This window comes from Antechinus flavipes, chromosome 3 (genome assembly GCF_016432865.1).
Source record: "Antechinus flavipes isolate AdamAnt ecotype Samford, QLD, Australia chromosome 3, AdamAnt_v2, whole genome shotgun sequence".
Classification (NCBI taxonomy): Eukaryota; Metazoa; Chordata; class Mammalia; order Dasyuromorphia; family Dasyuridae; genus Antechinus; species Antechinus flavipes.
In genome coordinates this window covers 574961595-574978958 of record NC_067400.1, presented here as the reverse complement: position 1 = coordinate 574978958, position 17364 = coordinate 574961595, and the positions used below count along the sequence as shown (strand labels likewise).

At 35.2% G+C, this 17364-nt stretch overlaps 1 protein-coding gene across 19 annotated transcripts in view; it reads left to right on the top strand.

The window, feature by feature from the left end:
- Positions 1–17364, top strand: part of EPB41 (erythrocyte membrane protein band 4.1) — a 210157-nt gene that overhangs the window by 115505 nt on the left and 77288 nt on the right. For all 19 annotated transcript variants that reach the window (XM_051988017.1, XM_051988006.1, XM_051988019.1 and 16 more), the window contains exons 4-7: positions 2510–2614; positions 11830–11872; positions 12428–12503; positions 14579–14797. In XM_051988017.1, the coding sequence (XP_051843977.1) occupies positions 2510–2614; positions 11830–11872; positions 12428–12503; positions 14579–14797 (443 nt within the window). The remainder of the gene's footprint in view (positions 1–2509; positions 2615–11829; positions 11873–12427; positions 12504–14578; positions 14798–17364) is intronic.

Sequence of the window (17364 nt, the reverse complement as noted above, 5' to 3'; positions counted from 1 at the left end):
CTCATCATTTCTTACAGAACAGTAATATTCCATAACATTTATATACCAAAACTTACTCAGCCATTCCCCAACTAATGGGATTCCACTCGGTTTCCAGTTCCTTGTCTCTATAAAAAGGACTGCTACAAACATTTTATACTTGTGGGTCTTTTTCACTTTTTAATGATCTCTTTGGGATATAGACCCAGTAGAGATACTGCTGTATCAAAGAGTATGCACAGTTTGATAGTGCTTTGGTTATAGTTCCAAATTACTCTCCAAAATGGTTGGATCAGTTCACAGCTTACTCCATCAACAATGTATTAGTGTCCCAGTTTTCCCACATTTCCTCCAACATTTATCATCTTTTTCTGTCTTCTTAGCCAATTTGAGAGATATGTAGTGGTACCTCAGAATTGTCTTAATTATCATTTCTCTAATCAATAGTGATTTAGAGAATTTTTTCATGTGACTAGAAATGGCTTTAATTTCTTCATCTGAAAATTGTCTGTTCATATCCCTTGACCACTTATCAATTGGAGAATGGCTTGTATTCTTATAAATTTGAGTCATTTCTCTATATATTTTAGAAATGTGGCCAGAACCCTTGTATATAACAACATTTTCCCAGCTTATTACTTCCCTCCTAATCTTGTCTGCATTGGTTTTGTTTGTACATTGGCTTGGAAATAGAAGGTTTTGAAAACTATCTTTTCATATATTTGGGAAAAAATGCTATTATTGAAATTTTAAAAAACTTATTACATGCTAGGCACTAGGCTAAGGAAATAAAGAAAAAAGCAAAAAATATTGGCCCTTTCTTCAAGGAACTCACATTTTAATGAGGGACATAACTTGCAAACAACTCTGTATATCTAAGGTATACACTATGTAAGGGGAAGGTATTCTTAGAAGGAAGCATTGGCAGTCAGGAAACTTGCAATGGCTTCTTGCCAAAAATAGAATTTGATCTGAGTTTTAAAGGAAGTAAGGGGAATCTAGGAGTTAGAGTTGAGGAGTCAGAGCATTCTAGGCCTGGAGAACAGCTAGTGAAAAGATCAGGAGATGAGAGAGAGAGTATCTTGCTCAAGGAACAGCGAGAAGGATAGGATGAGGGGGGAAGTAAAGAAGAAAACTGGAACAATGGGAAGGGACCAGGTATCAAAGTGCTTTAGAGAAATGATTTTATATATTTTATTATAACTTTTTATTGACAGAACCCATGCCTGGGTAATTTTTTTTACAATAATCTCCCTTGCACTCACTTCTGTTCCGACTTTTCTCCTACCTCCCTTCACCCCCTCCCCCAGATGGCAAGCAATCCTATACATGTTGAATATGTCACTGTATATCCTAGATACAATATATGTGTGCAGAACCGAGGTTCTCTTGTTGCACAGGAAGAATTGTATTCAGAAGGTAAAAAGTAACCTGGGAAGAAAAACAAAAATGCAAACAGTTTACATTCATTTCCCAGTGTTCTTTCTTTGGGTGTAGCTGCTTCTGGAGATGATTTTATATTTGATTGTGAAGGGAGCCACTGGTGTTTTTTCTAGTTGACATGCTTAGATCCGCACTATAGGAAAATCACTTTGACAGATGAATAAAGGATAGATTGGAATGGGGAGAAATTTGAGGCATCAGTTAGAAGGCTTTTATAGTAGTCTGGGTAAAAGTTGATGAGGGTAGTTCAGACCCTAGGTAGCTATCTGAATGGAGTCAAGGGTACATAATGATGATGATGATAATGATGATAACAGTTATATAGTATTTTATAATTTGCAAAGCACTTTACAAATAGTACCTTATCTTATTCTCACAATAACTCTGGTAGGTAGGTGCTTTTATACTATTATTTCCAGTTTACTTGGAGAGAAAGAAGGTAAATAACTTGTCTAGGATTACATAGCTAGTAAGTATCTAAAATAAAACTCATATTTTCTTGACTCCAGATCTAGAATTTTTTCTGCTGTGTCTGTCTCATAATAACTGAGAGAGGTTATGAAAGTAGATACAAAATAAGTCTTGGCAACAGATTGAATATGTTGAGTGAGAGAGAATAATGATTTGAAGATAACTGTATTGTGGGCCTGCATGTTTGGGAAGTGATGGTAATAAGGAAGTTTGGTTAAGAAGAGAAGAAAAATAATGTATTATGTTGTAGAAATATGGAACTTGAAATGTCTTAGGGGCTTCCAATTTGAGAAGTTCAGTAGGCATTTGAGGGCACAAGATTAGAGGTGGGAAGAGGTTAAGATTGGATCTGCAGAGGGGGAAGAAATTAGTGCCAGGTCAGGCCAAGAAGTACAGCTATAGTTAATGGGCATGTTCTAGATGGGAGATAACAGGCAAATGAGACTTAAAGAGCGTGATTAGAAAAAATCAAGGAGAGGCAGTGTCATGAAAAGCTAGAAAGGTAATCATCATATTTTCCCAAAGCACATAATACAGTGTCTTATAGGTGCAAGTTTAGTAAATATTAATTGAATTAAATGCATTTCACCTCATCTTAAATGTTATGTATTTACAGAAACACGCTAAAGGACAAGACCTGATAAAGAAAGTATGTGAACATCTCAATCTATTGGAAGAGGACTACTTCGGTCTAGCCATATGGGATAATGCAACTTCCAAGGTAAAGAGATAATTACAGTATATGGAAATATCTAGAAATTTTTAAAAATTTATTATTTAGTGTGAATATATGTACACTCAATTCCCAAAAGTAAAAATGATATTCTTAGGAATTATTTTTTAATTCTTTGATATTCCAGTCATTTTCTGTTTTCAGAATTACTTTTCATTGCTATTGTGAATATACTGGTATATGTAACCATAATTTAAAAGGTAAATAGCTATATAATATTTTCAGACATAATTTTTCATTAAAGTTTTCCTTGGTTTTCTTAATTGGAAGTGTCTTCTTATCTGATCTCAGAGTACTCTAGAATTCTTTTAAATACTTATTGAAAATCAGTATGGCATTTATTTGGATAAATAAATCTGCCTCTTCTAGACTATGTAAGTAACTTCAGACTAAGGATCATGTCTTTTGTAATATTATCTCCATTTTATAGTTGAAAGAACTGGGACAAACAGAGAAGTTTAGTGACTTGTCTAACATAAGGTAACTAGTGTTTAAGATCTTCTGTGAATTTTGATTATCTTAACTGCAGACCAAGAATTCTGTCTGTTCTACCATCTAGCTGCCTTGAGGCAGACATATACAATAATATAATTGTGTCAGGATATTTCAATGTCCTTTCAGTTTTAGATGAGAATAACAGAAAGATAACAGTAAGAGAAAGAATAACAAAAAGATAATCAAAAGGGAAATGTAAAAGATATCTTTTGAAATGGAATATTAATGATTATTGAAGTTTCTTAGCACTATATGTCACCTTTGCAAACCATACACTAAATAAAACAATTATAAATAAATGTAAAGTATCAGAAATGGACCATAGTGCAATAAACTAGTATCTATATAAAAAATACAAGTGAAAGACAGACCAAATGGAGACTTAATAATGAGATCCTAAACAATGAAGAACAACTTATGAAAACATTATGAATAAATGATTAAGAACTATATGAAAGACAATGGGATTGGCAAAATAGTGGTTCCAAAATTTCCAGGGTGTAGCAATTTGCCTTGAGAACAAATAATATTCCAAAATAGAGTAACAGAGTAGAAAAAGAGAGGATTAATTATATGCCATTTTGAAAATTAGAAAATGAATAAATACAAAAGATGAAAATTTGAAAATGAGAGCAGAAAAGGGCCAACCCTCAGTGTTCATGTAAGCAAGTTTTGATCTGTGGAGTAATAGAATAGACCTTTTAAATATTTTGCATTCAATATAAGATTACATTTTTGGGAATCATCTTTCTTTACCTCTTGGGAAGCCCTTCCCAAGGATAGCATATTATTTTTGAAAATTTATTTATACTGTCCAGACAAGTTGAACAAATATTTGCCCTCCAGAAGGTAATATATATATATATATATATATGGCATTATATAAAAATTGCAAACCATCCAGTTTCTTGTGAGGCAGCTCTTTGGCAAGTCATAGTTGTTTTGAGGGTCTCAATTCTAATAATAACAAAAAGGACAATTCTAACCTCTTTTTAGAAACAAAGTAACCCATCCTTTCTTTTTCCATTTTTTTTGGGAGTAGTCCATAACCAAAGCTGCCTCTGAGATTAAAACTTCAGAGACTTATTTGGCTCTTCTCTCTTTTTCTTGTTCTTCATTTCCAAGTTGCCAAATGCTTTTGATTTTGCTTATGTAATATCTCATATCTGTTATTTTGTATTTTTTCACTCATATTATTATCACCTTAAGTCAGGTTCTTTGGACTTGTATTATTAAAATAACCTGTGACTATTTTCCTTTATCCAGTCTTTTGATTCTTTAACCCATTCTTCACTCTACTGCCAAAGTAATCTTCCTAAGGCACAGGTCTGACCATAACATTCCCTTGTTCAATAGGCATCAGTGACTGCTCTGTTCCTCTTGCATAAAATATAAATTCTTTGATCTCATATTTAAGGCACTTTACCTTCTGGCTCCAATCTAATATTTACCTTGATTTTGCATTACTTCCCTTCAAGCATTCTGTTTTAACTAAGCCAGACTAGTAGCAGTGCCTGACCTCCATATACTATTTTCTGTCTCTGCATTTACCTGGAATCTCCTTTGTCTTTATGGTACTAGACATCATTGCTCTGCATTTAGCAGGTGCTTGATAAATGTTGAATTGCATGTTTTCTTATTTTAAAGTAACCAATCTTTGGCCTTACTTAGGTCAGATCCTCAGCTGGTGGAGACTTGTAAGTAGAAGAGTTAAAACTTAAAACTGCTTAAGGTACTACTCTGTCTTGCATTTGATGACTTAAATCCACATGTATTTATTAGGTATGAGCTTTGTGGGCTATTAAGTACTGCACAAGGCATTGGGGATACAAATATAAAAACAAAATATTCTGTCAACAAAAGAATATATTTACATATTAGTAGAGGTAAAATAGAGGAGGAACATAGAAAAATATCAATTTTTTTTTAAAGGTGGCTTTCTCAAGTTTTGTAGCAGCTCTATTTCCTCTTTGCTTTTTGTTATTATTGTTTTACAAAGAATTTGGAGAGTGGCCCAGCAATGCTATCCAGCAACTGGTTCTTTTTGTACTCTGGGGCCTGCTTCATCTGAGTCTGATAATTTTTAGTCATTAAACCCACACTTCACTTGGACTTGAATTCCTTGGTAGCACTTTTGATTCTTCTGTTGTCAAAATTGACAAAATCCCTTCAGTCACATACTTTCTTTTCCCTAGCCTTGTTTTCTTTTGTGTACAATACTATATCTCTTCTACCTGCCTGTTTTCTGAAATAGGAAATATTCTTAATATTACCAATATTTCCTGTATAACATTTCCAAATTTCTAACTAATTAGTGTCTTTTTGTTATCAAAGATAGGAAAACCAGTTACACTTGCCCCTCCCCATAATTCATCTGGTCCACTTTGGTTTCCTTGAGATGTTTTCAAGCTTGGAGCAAAAATCTTTGAATATTTTATGTTTATTTTCCCTAGTTACATGTAAAACAATTTTTTACATTTGTTTTTAAAACTTTGAGTTCCGGATCCTCTCTCTTTCTCTCTACCCTCCATTCATTGAGAAGTTATACAAAACATTTGCATAAAAGTCTGTTAAAGAAAACAGATTCTCCCCAAAAAAACCTCAAGAAAAAAAAAAGTTAGATTTTCAGTATGCTTCATTCTGTAGTCAGATATAGTCAATTCTTTCTCAGGGTATCGATACCAATTTTTTTTAATCATAAATCCTTCAGAGTAAGATCATTGTATTACTGAAAATACAATAATCATCCCACAACATTGCTATTATTTTGTACACAGTATATTTCATTTTGCTTGAGCTCAAAGAGGACTTTTCTAGCTTTTTCTGAAAGCATTCTGTTTATTATTTCTTATAGAACAGTAATATTTCATCATATAACACAATTTATTCAGCCATTCTCTAATTGATGGACATTGCCACAATTTCCAATTCTTTGCCTTGAGAAAAGTGCTGCTATAAATAGTTTTCCCTTTTCTTTTTTTTTTTTTTAAATTTCTTTTAGGATTCATGCCTAGCAGTGGTAGTGGTATTATTAGGTCAAAGGATATGCATGATTTGATTACCCTTTGGGCATAGTTTATATCTTTTGATCATGTATCAATTGGGGAATGGCTTTTATTTTTTATAAATTTGACTCAATTCTCTATATATTTGAGAAAGAGGTCTTCATCATAGAAACTTTGTTCAAAATTCTTTCCACAATTACTATTGCTAAACATATCCCCCCTTAATTCTATTCTTTCTCTCCTTTCATCCTGTCCCTCCTCAAAAGTGTTTTGCTTCTGACCATCCTCTTCCCTAATATGCCTTGTGTCATCACCTTCCCCCCTTTTTGTATCCCCTTCCCCTCTTTCTTTCCTGCAGAATAAGACAGATTTCTGTACCTATATTGAGTATGTATGTTATTTCCTTTTTGAGACAATTCTAGTGAAAGATTCGCCCACTTCCCCTCTACTCTCCCTCTACCCCTCCATTTTAAAAGCTATTTCTTGTCTCTTTTATGGCAGATAATTTATCCCATTCTACCTCTCCCTTTCCCTTTCTTGGAACAAAAATGAATCCAGGAGTCTTGTCCAACAGAATGTCCACCAAAACTTGGCATGCTGATGTTCCAGTTCTATCAGTAGCCTTTCATAAGATATTTAGTGACTCCCTTCTGTCATCATGGCCTACCTGCAGTTTTCTTATCTATCCTTTCCCATCCCACTATGAAAATGTTGGTTGCAAACACTGGAAAACAGTGGAAAACAAGTTGCCTTAGTTTGGTTTGCCAGAAATGAAAGGATTAAGTCTTTCTGGGCATGGTGTCTGTACTAGGAACAAGGTGGTTAACCAGGAGATGGCCCTCGTCTTTGATATATAGAAGATTCTGTTCTTGGTGTTTGTAATTTACTCCCTGCCTAAAAACTGCATGTGTGTGTTCTATTTGTTACATTCATTGGAGACAGTTCTTTACTGGATGAAAAGTTAATTGAATTGTATTTTCCACAAATTATAATTGGCACACTTACTTTCTTTCCCCTCTTTTTACATAATAATAGAGCAGAAGCCTCTATCACTTTGGTTAGATGAGAGAGAAAGAAATCAGTAACTGACTTCTATAGTCCCCATGAAAGATTTATTGCTACTTTGAACCAAAATTGTTGGAGTTAAATAGCTGCTTGCTTAGCTTTTATTTCTACTAGAAATTATCTGCTTATGAGTAAAACGAGTATTTTCTTTGGTGGAAAAGCCACTTTGTGCATTCTCCCTCTTCTCTTTGTCCCTATTTCCCCCTCTCCCCCGAAAAAAAGAATTTAAGCATAAATAGTATCAATATCAGAAAATAAAAATGAAAGTAGGAAATGAAGTAGAACTAAATTCCCCTTCTCCTTTACTAAATTAATAACTATTTTACAGTTTGCAGTTTACCAAGTACTTCTTATGTACATGTACATATGTACATACTACTTGTGTACCTTAAAGCTGAGTATAGTAAAAAAATAGTCAGAGGAATTGAGTTCCAGTCCTGTTTCTGCCACTTACTTTGGGCAAGTAATTTAATCTTTCTCTTTCATTTTCCTCATTTGTAAAAGAAAGAGTTTGCCTAGATTGTTGGATTCTAAGGTTCCTTTTAGCTCTAGGGCAAATATTATCATCTCAATTTCTCTGATCCTCTTCTTCCTGGTTAACAAGATGAAGATTCCTAGTCATTTGATCCTGAGTACCCTTTAGGGTCCTTCACAAGCTCCTTGTCCCATTTGTTTGCTATTAATAATCAGCCAGATTGACCCCACTTAACACCGTACACCAAGATAAGGTCAAATGGGTTCATGATCTAGGCATAAATAATGAGATTATAAATAAATTAGAAGAACATAGGATAGTTTACCTCTCAGACCTGTGGAGGAGGAAGGAATTTATGACCAAAGAAGAACTAGAGATCATTACTGATCACAAAATAGAAAATTTTGATTATATCAATTTGAAAAGTTTTTGTACAAACAAAACTAATGCAGACAAGATTAGAAGGGAAGCAATAAACTGGGAAAATATTTTTACAGTCAAAGGTTCTGATAAAGGCCTCATTTCCAAAATATATAGAGAATTGGCTCTAATTTATAAGAAAGTAAGCCATTCTCCAATTGATAAATGGTCAAAGGAGATGAACAGACAATTCTCAGATGAAGAAATTGAAACTATTTCTAGCCCTATGAAAAGATGCACCAAGTCATTATTAATCAGAGAAATGCAAATTAAGACAACTCTGAGATACCACTACACACTGTCAGACTGGCTAGAATGATAGGGAAAGAATGTTGGAGGGGATGTTGGTGGAATTGTGAATATATCCAGCCATTCTGGAGAGTGATTTGGAACTATGCTCAAAAAGTTATCAAACTGTGCATATCTTTTGACCCAACAGTGTTACTACCAGGCTTATATCCCAAAGAGATTTTAAAGAAGGGAAAGGGACCCATATGTGCAAGAATGTTTGTGGCAGCTCTGTTTGTAGTGGCCAGAAACTGGAAACTGAGGGGATGCCCATCAATTGGAGAAGGCTGAATAAATTGTGACATATGAATGTCATAGAATATTATTGTTCTATAAGAAATGACCAGCAGGATGATTTCACAAAGGCTTGGAAAGACTTATAGGAACTGATGCTGAGTGAAGTGAGCAGGACCAGGCAATCATTATATACTTCAGCAACAATACTATATGATGTTCAATTCTGATGGGCGTGGCCATCTTCAACAATGAGATGAAACAAATCAGTTCCAATAGAGCAGTAATGAATTGAACCAGCTACACCCAGGGAAAGAACTCTGGGAAATGAGTGTGAACAACTACATAGAATTCCCAGTCCCTCTATTTTTGTCCGTCTGCATTTTTCATTTCCTTCACAGGCTAATTGTACACTATTTCAAAGTCCAATTCTTTTTATACAGCAAAATAACTGTATGGACATGTATACATGTATTGTATTTAACATATACTTTAACATATTTAACATGTATTGGTTTACCTGCCATCTGGGGGAGGGGGAAGGGGAAAGGAGGAGAAAAATTGGAACAAAAGGTTTTGCAACTGTTAATGCTGAAAAATTACCCATGCATATATCTTGTAAATAAAAAGCTATATTAAAAAAAAGAAAAAAATCAGCCAGACATAGTTTTTAGCAAAGGTATTTATTAAGATGGTATGTAATAAAAACATGTATCTTGAAAGTCTGGGGGACATGCTCCCACAGATACACATACATAGTATCCATGGGGATGGTGAGAACAAATTTAAGAAACAAATTTAGTGAGCATGTATGTGTTGAACTCTTGGGGTTAAGGTAACTTATAGATCCTGGTATTGGAAGTTGGTCACTCCTTTTGTTGAGACCTCACGAAGTTCCTCTTAGTTGTAACTCTCTGCCCAGCTCTGGTTTTTATATAGTCCGTAGACAGCAAATCTCTCTTCCATCATAGGCCAGACTCTCTGAAGCTGCCTTTCTCCTAGTCACTATTAATCTCACCTGAATTGATATTGGTTACTGATGTAGTCTTTCAGTTAAGATGTCCAGGTGGCAAAGAAAGAAGAAAGGATAGAGAGGAATTGTTGGCCTCTCGGCTAGTTTATATCATTTGTCCTTTGATCTTGAAGAGGAGTAGGATATCAGAGTGGTGATTTTATAATATACAAGTAAATTGAATTGAAGTGAGATAGGGCTGATAAAGTCACCACCCTCACTTTCCCTTCCAGAAATATCTGGGTCCAGTGACCAGATATAACTTAGAATGAGTGGAGATGGCCCCTGGATGCATTGGGAGATCTTGGCCTTTTTAAGCTAAAGTTTTTGACAGTCACATTGACTGAAACAATTCCCAATCAGTGATTAGGAGGCTGTAAGAAGTGAGGCAGAGAGTGACCTCTTTTACCTGTTCCAAAAAAAAAAGTATCAATTTGGGAAAGGGAAGATTCTCAGAGTTTCTGGCCAAACCAGAAACAATTGCTCTTTACTTTTATTCTAAGTCAATCAAGGCCCAAAGAATGCCCAAGGGAGGTTTGGCTGGGGGCCCATTGTTGGTCACTCTATAAGAGCCAAAGTAATTTGGATTTCAGGCATTGTCTCTTAAATCCCAAGATATCTTGTGAGATTTCAGCAATCAAAATGTCTATTGCACAGAGCACCTATATGGCACTATTGATCAGAGAAATGCAAATTAAGACAACTCTGAGATATCACTATACACCTGTCAGATTGGCTAAGATGACAGGAAAAAATAATGATGAATGTTGGAGGGGATGCGGGAAAACGGGGACACTGATGCATTGTTGGTGGAATTGTGAACAAATCCAACCATTCTGGAGAACAATCTGAAATTATGCCCAAAAAGTTATTAAACTGTGCATACCCTTTGATCCAGCAGTGTTACTACTGGGCTTATACCCCAAAGAGATACTAAAGAAGGGAAAGGGACCTGTATGTGCCAAAATGTTTGTAGCAGCCCTACTTGTAGTGGCTAGAAACTGGAAAATGAATGGATGCCCATCAATTGGAGAATGGCTGGGTAAATTGTGGTATATGAATGTTATGGAATATTATTGTTCTGTAAGAAATGACCAGCAGGATGAATACAGAGAGGCTTGGAGAGACTTACATGAACTGATGCTAAGTGAGATGAGCAGAACCAGGAGATCATTATACACTTCAACAACGATACTGTATGAGGATGTATTCCGATGGAAGTGGATTTCTTTGACAAAGAGACCTGAGTTTTAATTGACAAATGATGGACAGAAGCAGCTACACCCAAAGAAAGAACACTGGGAAAAGAATGTGAACTATTTGCATTTTTGTTTTTCTTCCCGGGTTATTTTTACCTTCTGAATCCAATTCTCCCTGTGCAACAAGAGAACTGTTCAGTTCTGCCAATATATATTGTATCTAGGATATGCTGCAACATATCTAACATATATAGGACTGCTTGCCATCTAGGGGAGGGGGTGGAGGGAGGGAGGGGAAAAATCAGAACAGAAGCGAGTGCAAGGGATAATGTTGTTTAAAAAATTACCCTGGCATGGACTCTGTCAATATAAAGTTATTATAAAATTAAATTAAATTAAAAAAAAGATAAGGATGTGGTACCCATTGTGGACAGAGGGAAGGGAAGAGAAAGAAAAGAAAAGAAATTGGCCAATTACAAGTTGAATCCTCTGTGGGACAGCTCCTGCTTCTACTCACAGAAATTATTTTTTGGCCCTGTTGTAGAAGAGGACACTAATTTTATAAATAGTCCCAGGAAGATGTTTGATTATTTAAAACATTCATGTTTTCTATGTCAATTGCCTTCATCCATTGCTTAAAGCAATTCTCTCATATTAATCAAGAACTTATTTACATCTACCCCATACTTTGATTCAATTGAGAAATCCATGCCTTCTGTGATTATATTAATTGAGATAGGAATGAAACTTTTGTATTGACTTGCTTACATTCCTGAAAACTAGAAAAAATGAACTGACCCCACTGTAATTTATTCCTCAATTAAAAGGAAAGCAGTTATTTTAGATTGATCCTTAGTAAGGGTAATACTCTCATTTTCTCTAAGTTTGACATAGGAGTCTGGTCAAAAATGTTGAATGTTTCCACATAACTGACTCTCTACTTTCTATTGTTTCCTGTGATACATTTGTAGAATTCTGTTTGAATTATTTTTATTCTTTTCTTTTCATAGACTTGGTTGGATTCTGCCAAAGAAATAAAAAAGCAAGTTCATGGTAAGTGGGAATCATTATCCATCTTAGTAGTATTTTTTGATCTTATTGTCTGTACTTATGAGTAACTTTAGAATCCCTAATGTTACATTTTTAGAATGAGTCAAGGCCATCAAAGTAGGTAATTCTTTAATAGTGGTTAAGATAAATGGGAAGCTACATCAAGATAAAAGAGATGGATCGTTGTAAAATTGGAGATATGCCACTTCTGCCCAGACATGGTATTTTCACTTAAGATGTTTCTGTGTCTGAAGAAGGAAATAAATTGCAATAACTTTAAATCTTTATTATAGATAGCTTGCTTTTCTTTTTAAATATAAGGAAAATTCCACTTGTTAATTTCAGAGCTGGCCTGTTTGCTTGTTATTACTTCTGTCCTACTCTATTTACTTTAAGTCATATTTCGGTTTATATTCATATTATTTCTTTTTGGTTGACATTCTTCACCCTACCAAGTAATATACCTAGAACATTATTGATATAGATCCTTTTGACCTATGAATCAGTTTTTCCTGTGTTATGTGGTGTAAGTTATAAAATGTTTTTGTATGTTTACAGGGGCCCCTTGGAATTTTACATTCAATGTGAAGTTTTATCCACCTGACCCAGCACAGTTATCAGAAGATATAACAAGGTAATACTTGAATTATTACTTAAATTAATTAAAAATAATTTATATTATTCTAAGCACTGTGAATTTCTATCTGCAGAATGGAAAGAATAAAGAGCTGTTAAAGTAGAGATTTCAAGATAAAAGAGGCATATATACTGGATATATGCCTGTATATATTGGTATATATTGAGGTAGTTTAGTGTATATATAGCTATGTAGGCCTCAAATGCCTGATTGGGGTAGGAAAGATGAACAGAGGTCCTCAAACTTTTTAAATAGGGGGCCAGTTCACTGTCCCTCAGACTGTTGGAGAACTGGATTATAGTAAAAAACAAAAACTTTGTTTTGTGGGCCTTTAAATAAAGAAACTTCATAGCCCTGGGTGAGGGGGATAAATGCCCTCAGCTGCTGTATCTGGCCTGCGGCCGCAGTTTGAGAACCCCAATATAGGTGATCAGTAGATAAATTGGCATATTTCAGCTATAATTCTAACTAATCCAGATGCTATGTCCAAGTACCCTTATATTCTAGAGTTTGAGAGACTTGGGCATAAGAGTTGTAGAGGTAAATTTCTAACTTTTCTTTCACCCTCTTTTCTTCTACAGTCTTTGATATTCTGTAGGTTCAGAATTTTAGTTCTTAACTTTCTGAATATCCCCTTACTTAGAATTTGGGCTGTCTTAAAAAAAGCCTTGTGTTGGAGTTAAGGAGAGAGAATAGTCTGCAACTGGATAAAAGATTGCACCTGCCATTACAAAACTTGCTGTAATTACTTTTTAGAGCCTGATTAATTTCAGGAGATTTGTCTGTTTTAATTTAGAAAGTGACTTTTATTGGATTTCTAAGATTTCACCAAAGACTTTCCCAGGGATTAAAATAAAAAAGGTGATGGCAGTGATGAGATTTTTTAGATAATATTGAGCTAAGAACACTGGACTGAGAATTCATGGACTTGAATTCAAAAACTTGTTTTTTTCATCCTGCTATTCACAATGTGAGTTGGAACAAGTCTTTTCCTCTTTCTGGGCCTCAGTTTTTTCATCTACAAAATGAAAGGCTTGGACTAGACCATTCTCAAAGTTCGCCTTCAGCTCCAAAACTCCCAACTTTATATTCTGTGGAAATTCTATAAAACTATGCAGTCATTATATAACTTTTACCCTATAAAATGTGCACATTTCGTAGTGTACCATACCCATATTCATGATATCTCTTTTTGGAGAGTAGTTACCCTCATAATTTAACAATAGTGCATCTTTTTACTCTGTGTCTACAAAATTCAAAGAGACTCTAATATAATCATTTTTTAGAGTCTTCAATTTGGAGAGGTTTGGTTTGAATTTTCAGTGACCTGGCAGTATTTTTCTAAATATTTGGGAGTAACTGGTTTTAAATTAACAAAGTCTATTGCTGATTTGTAGATCCTCTTTTTACTTTTTGTTTTCCCTGAGCAAAACATGCTCTAGGATCATGGTCTTATATAGACATGATACATAGATATACCCAGAGACATACATACATATGCCCAACTTTGAGCCTGAGTTTCTTCATATTTTATATAGAGATAATAATACTTGTCTAGCATATGTCATTGGGTTTTGATGAAGATAAATAATGTATGGATAGCATTTTATGAATTATAAGGAGCTCCACAGATGATATTAATATCAGTTGCTTGTTATCCCCAGTTGGTTTAGGGAGTATTAACAAAGCCAGCCTTATGAGAATTCTGAACTAACAAAGTAAATGAGATTGGGTTAGATCTACATGCCTATTACTTGTATTTATGCAGAGAGACTTTCTATGTAGCAGCCTATAGCATGGGCCTTCCTCTGTGCCACTAGTCATCTCTAGGATGGGGAATAGTAGGGAGGAAGATTGTTGTTGGGCATAAGGGACACCTGGCACTCATGTGCCCAGTCACCTCAAGGGTGTGGCTTCCTGACTGCGACACTGGTGATATCTTTTCACATAAAATAGAATGTGTGGCTATTTAATAAAAATAATTTTTCTTAATTTTCCCAAATTTTTCCAAATGATTGTTTTCTTGCTGTAAAGTAGTCTAAAGTAATATTGCTTTTCCCCCTTGACTGCAGGTATTACTTATGTCTTCAGCTTCGGCAGGACATCGTTACAGGACGGCTGCCCTGTTCTTTTGCCACTTTAGCTCTGCTGAGTTCTTACACTGTCCAGTCTGAATTGGGAGACTATGACCCAGAACTTCATGGTGCTGATTATGTTAGTGAATTCAAACTGGCCCCAAATCAGACCAAAGAGCTTGAAGAGAAAGTCATGGAACTTCATAAGTCATATAGGTAAATATGACCACAAGATCTTATCTTTATTTCCTAGAATTTGAATTCTAGCTTTTTCAATGACTCATTTTATTTATTTGTTTGATGTCTTTATCTCTCTTTCAAATTGTGAAATTGTCTTACTTGGTGCATTGGTATTCATAGAGAAAAAACACTATTCAAATGTTAACAGGATGATTAGTATCTTTAATCTATTTCACAAAGAAAGATTGGAGCCTTTTTTATTTTATTAATTCCTGACTTCTCTACTGAAACTGCTGTCTTTTCTTTCAAACTTCCTCCCTCTTAGCCAGTGACTTTGTAACAGACCAAAATTATTGAAGGAGTCAGAAATTCAGTAATCACTAACATATCCCAAATATTCTTAACTCTTATTTCATTGATGCCACTACTAACACCTCCCACCCTCTTCACTAAATCTTAAGGATATTGGGAATATTAAGTTTATCCATTTTATTTCGGCTTTTTTCCTTTCACCAAATTCTGTGCTATGCTCTATGAGTGATTTGCTTTTGGATTGATGAGTTTTAGGTTTTGGGGTTCCCTTTAGTAGGGAACCAAATGATAAAGTCTAGATTTAGGGAACCAAAATGAGATTTGGGTTTCTGGTGGTCAGGGAGTTAAATGATAAGGTCTAGTGGCAGATTCGGGGTTCAAGGAACCAAATGGAGAGGTTTGGCTCCCTGCAACCCTTTGGGATTTGGTGCAAGGGTAGGGAGTTTGGGGGAACTCTCTTCTGGTGGTGCAGAGGTTCTCTATAAAGGAATTTATAAACCTGAAAACCTAGATTGATAAAAGAGGTTTAATTATAGGGATTGGGAAGTAAGGTTAGAAATCCTGACAGAGAGGCATAAAGTCTGGTTAGGGAAATAGGTGAGGATAAAGAGAGGATGGCACTGGAAAATAATATTATTCCAGTGGGCAGAGGTTTCCATGGCATAGCCTAGCATGGCATAGCATGGCATGTTTAGAACCTCTGCAAAAAGAGGATTTTAGTTTGGCTCTTTTATAATAGGAGCTTTGGCTACAAGTTGAAGGGAACTTGTGGATGGAGTCCCAACTTGGCTCATCTACTCACTGGGATTCAGCTTGAGCTGGAATTCAATGAGTTTCTTCAATTCAATAGGATTGGAATTCCTTTTGCTAAATAACAAAATGAAACTGTCTTGTTTGCTTTCCCTCAGGTGGGAACCCTCACTGAGGCAGAGTTGAAGGAGATTTGCTCCTTAAAGGATTTTTAGAATTTTGGGGTCCCTTCTTTAGAATGAATTGATAATTGAATTATTGTTATTGTCTTAACCCGAGTCTGAATAACTGGACTTGGGATAACAGATTGTGGGTATGAGTTGAAGTGACTAAATTATAAGGAACCATCATCATCAAAAAGTGACCAGTTACTCAATTGCAATTGCTCTGAGCGCAACCTTAGTGTACTTATCCTCCTTAACTGCCATAAGGAGTAAGTATTTTCAATGAAATGTATTTGAATACTCTTTATTAGTGGGGACCTTCTCTGGAATGCTCCCAGTTAACAATGTAACCCAAAACTGGAGGTCCAAATGGGATCATTTTAAGTGGTACCCGGGGTACAGATATCTTAAAAGATCATCCAAACAGTGCATTGATCAGATCACTTCAAAATCTAGTTAAGTAGCTGCTTCCAAAGTGAACTGCCAAGATTGATTGCTCTCCAAAATGAGCTTACTACATAGCACTTTTCGGCATATTCACTTATAGTGCTTTATATGTAATCTGCATTCTGGAAAAGTGCCAATGAATAAATGATATCAGAGACCTGCAAAGTAGACTGCAGAATTTTTTTAGCATGCAGATGGAACTTTGAAAATATTTTTTTATATCATTTAGAGATAGACTAAAGAATTTTTTTTTTAACTAAAACAATTAATTTTGTGACATAATGGAGACAATAACTTTAGACTCAGGAAGGATCAAGTGTTCCTTCCTGGATAAGGTTGTAAGGCAACTGAATTGTATTTTGTTCCTTGGCTATTTTTAACTTATTACCTTTTCTTTCTTTTTTAAAATACTATTTTCTCCTTGATCTCTCTACTAATATTACCTGAGGGAAACCTGCAGTCTGGGATTACTGGGTTTTACTAGAGTCTTGTCAGTGGTTTGATATGAGTTATAAAATCACATTTCTACTGATTGTGTTCAGGGCCATTGGTATCTTGTCAGTAATGTAATTTTTTTTTATCTGTTAAAAGATAGGAATTGTTATGGTGGGAGAGAAAGGGAATCCTAACTATAAAGAGCAATATGAGCAGATATAGAAAGCCTAGCATGGGGGAGAGGAATAGATTCCTGAGGAAGGCAGCAAGTTGCCCAATTTGACTGGAGAATAAAAAAGATCAGGAGGAGGCAGCCAGCTCTCTGGCTCTTACCTTTTCTAGACAAACAGAAAATAATGAAGAAAGGATTGGACTATAAGGAGAATAGACCCAGGGTCTGATCCTAGCTTCATGACTTATTCTGTGACCTTGGACAAATTATATTCTCCCTTTGGCCACAGTTTTCTCAGATATACAATGAGGGAAGTAGACCAG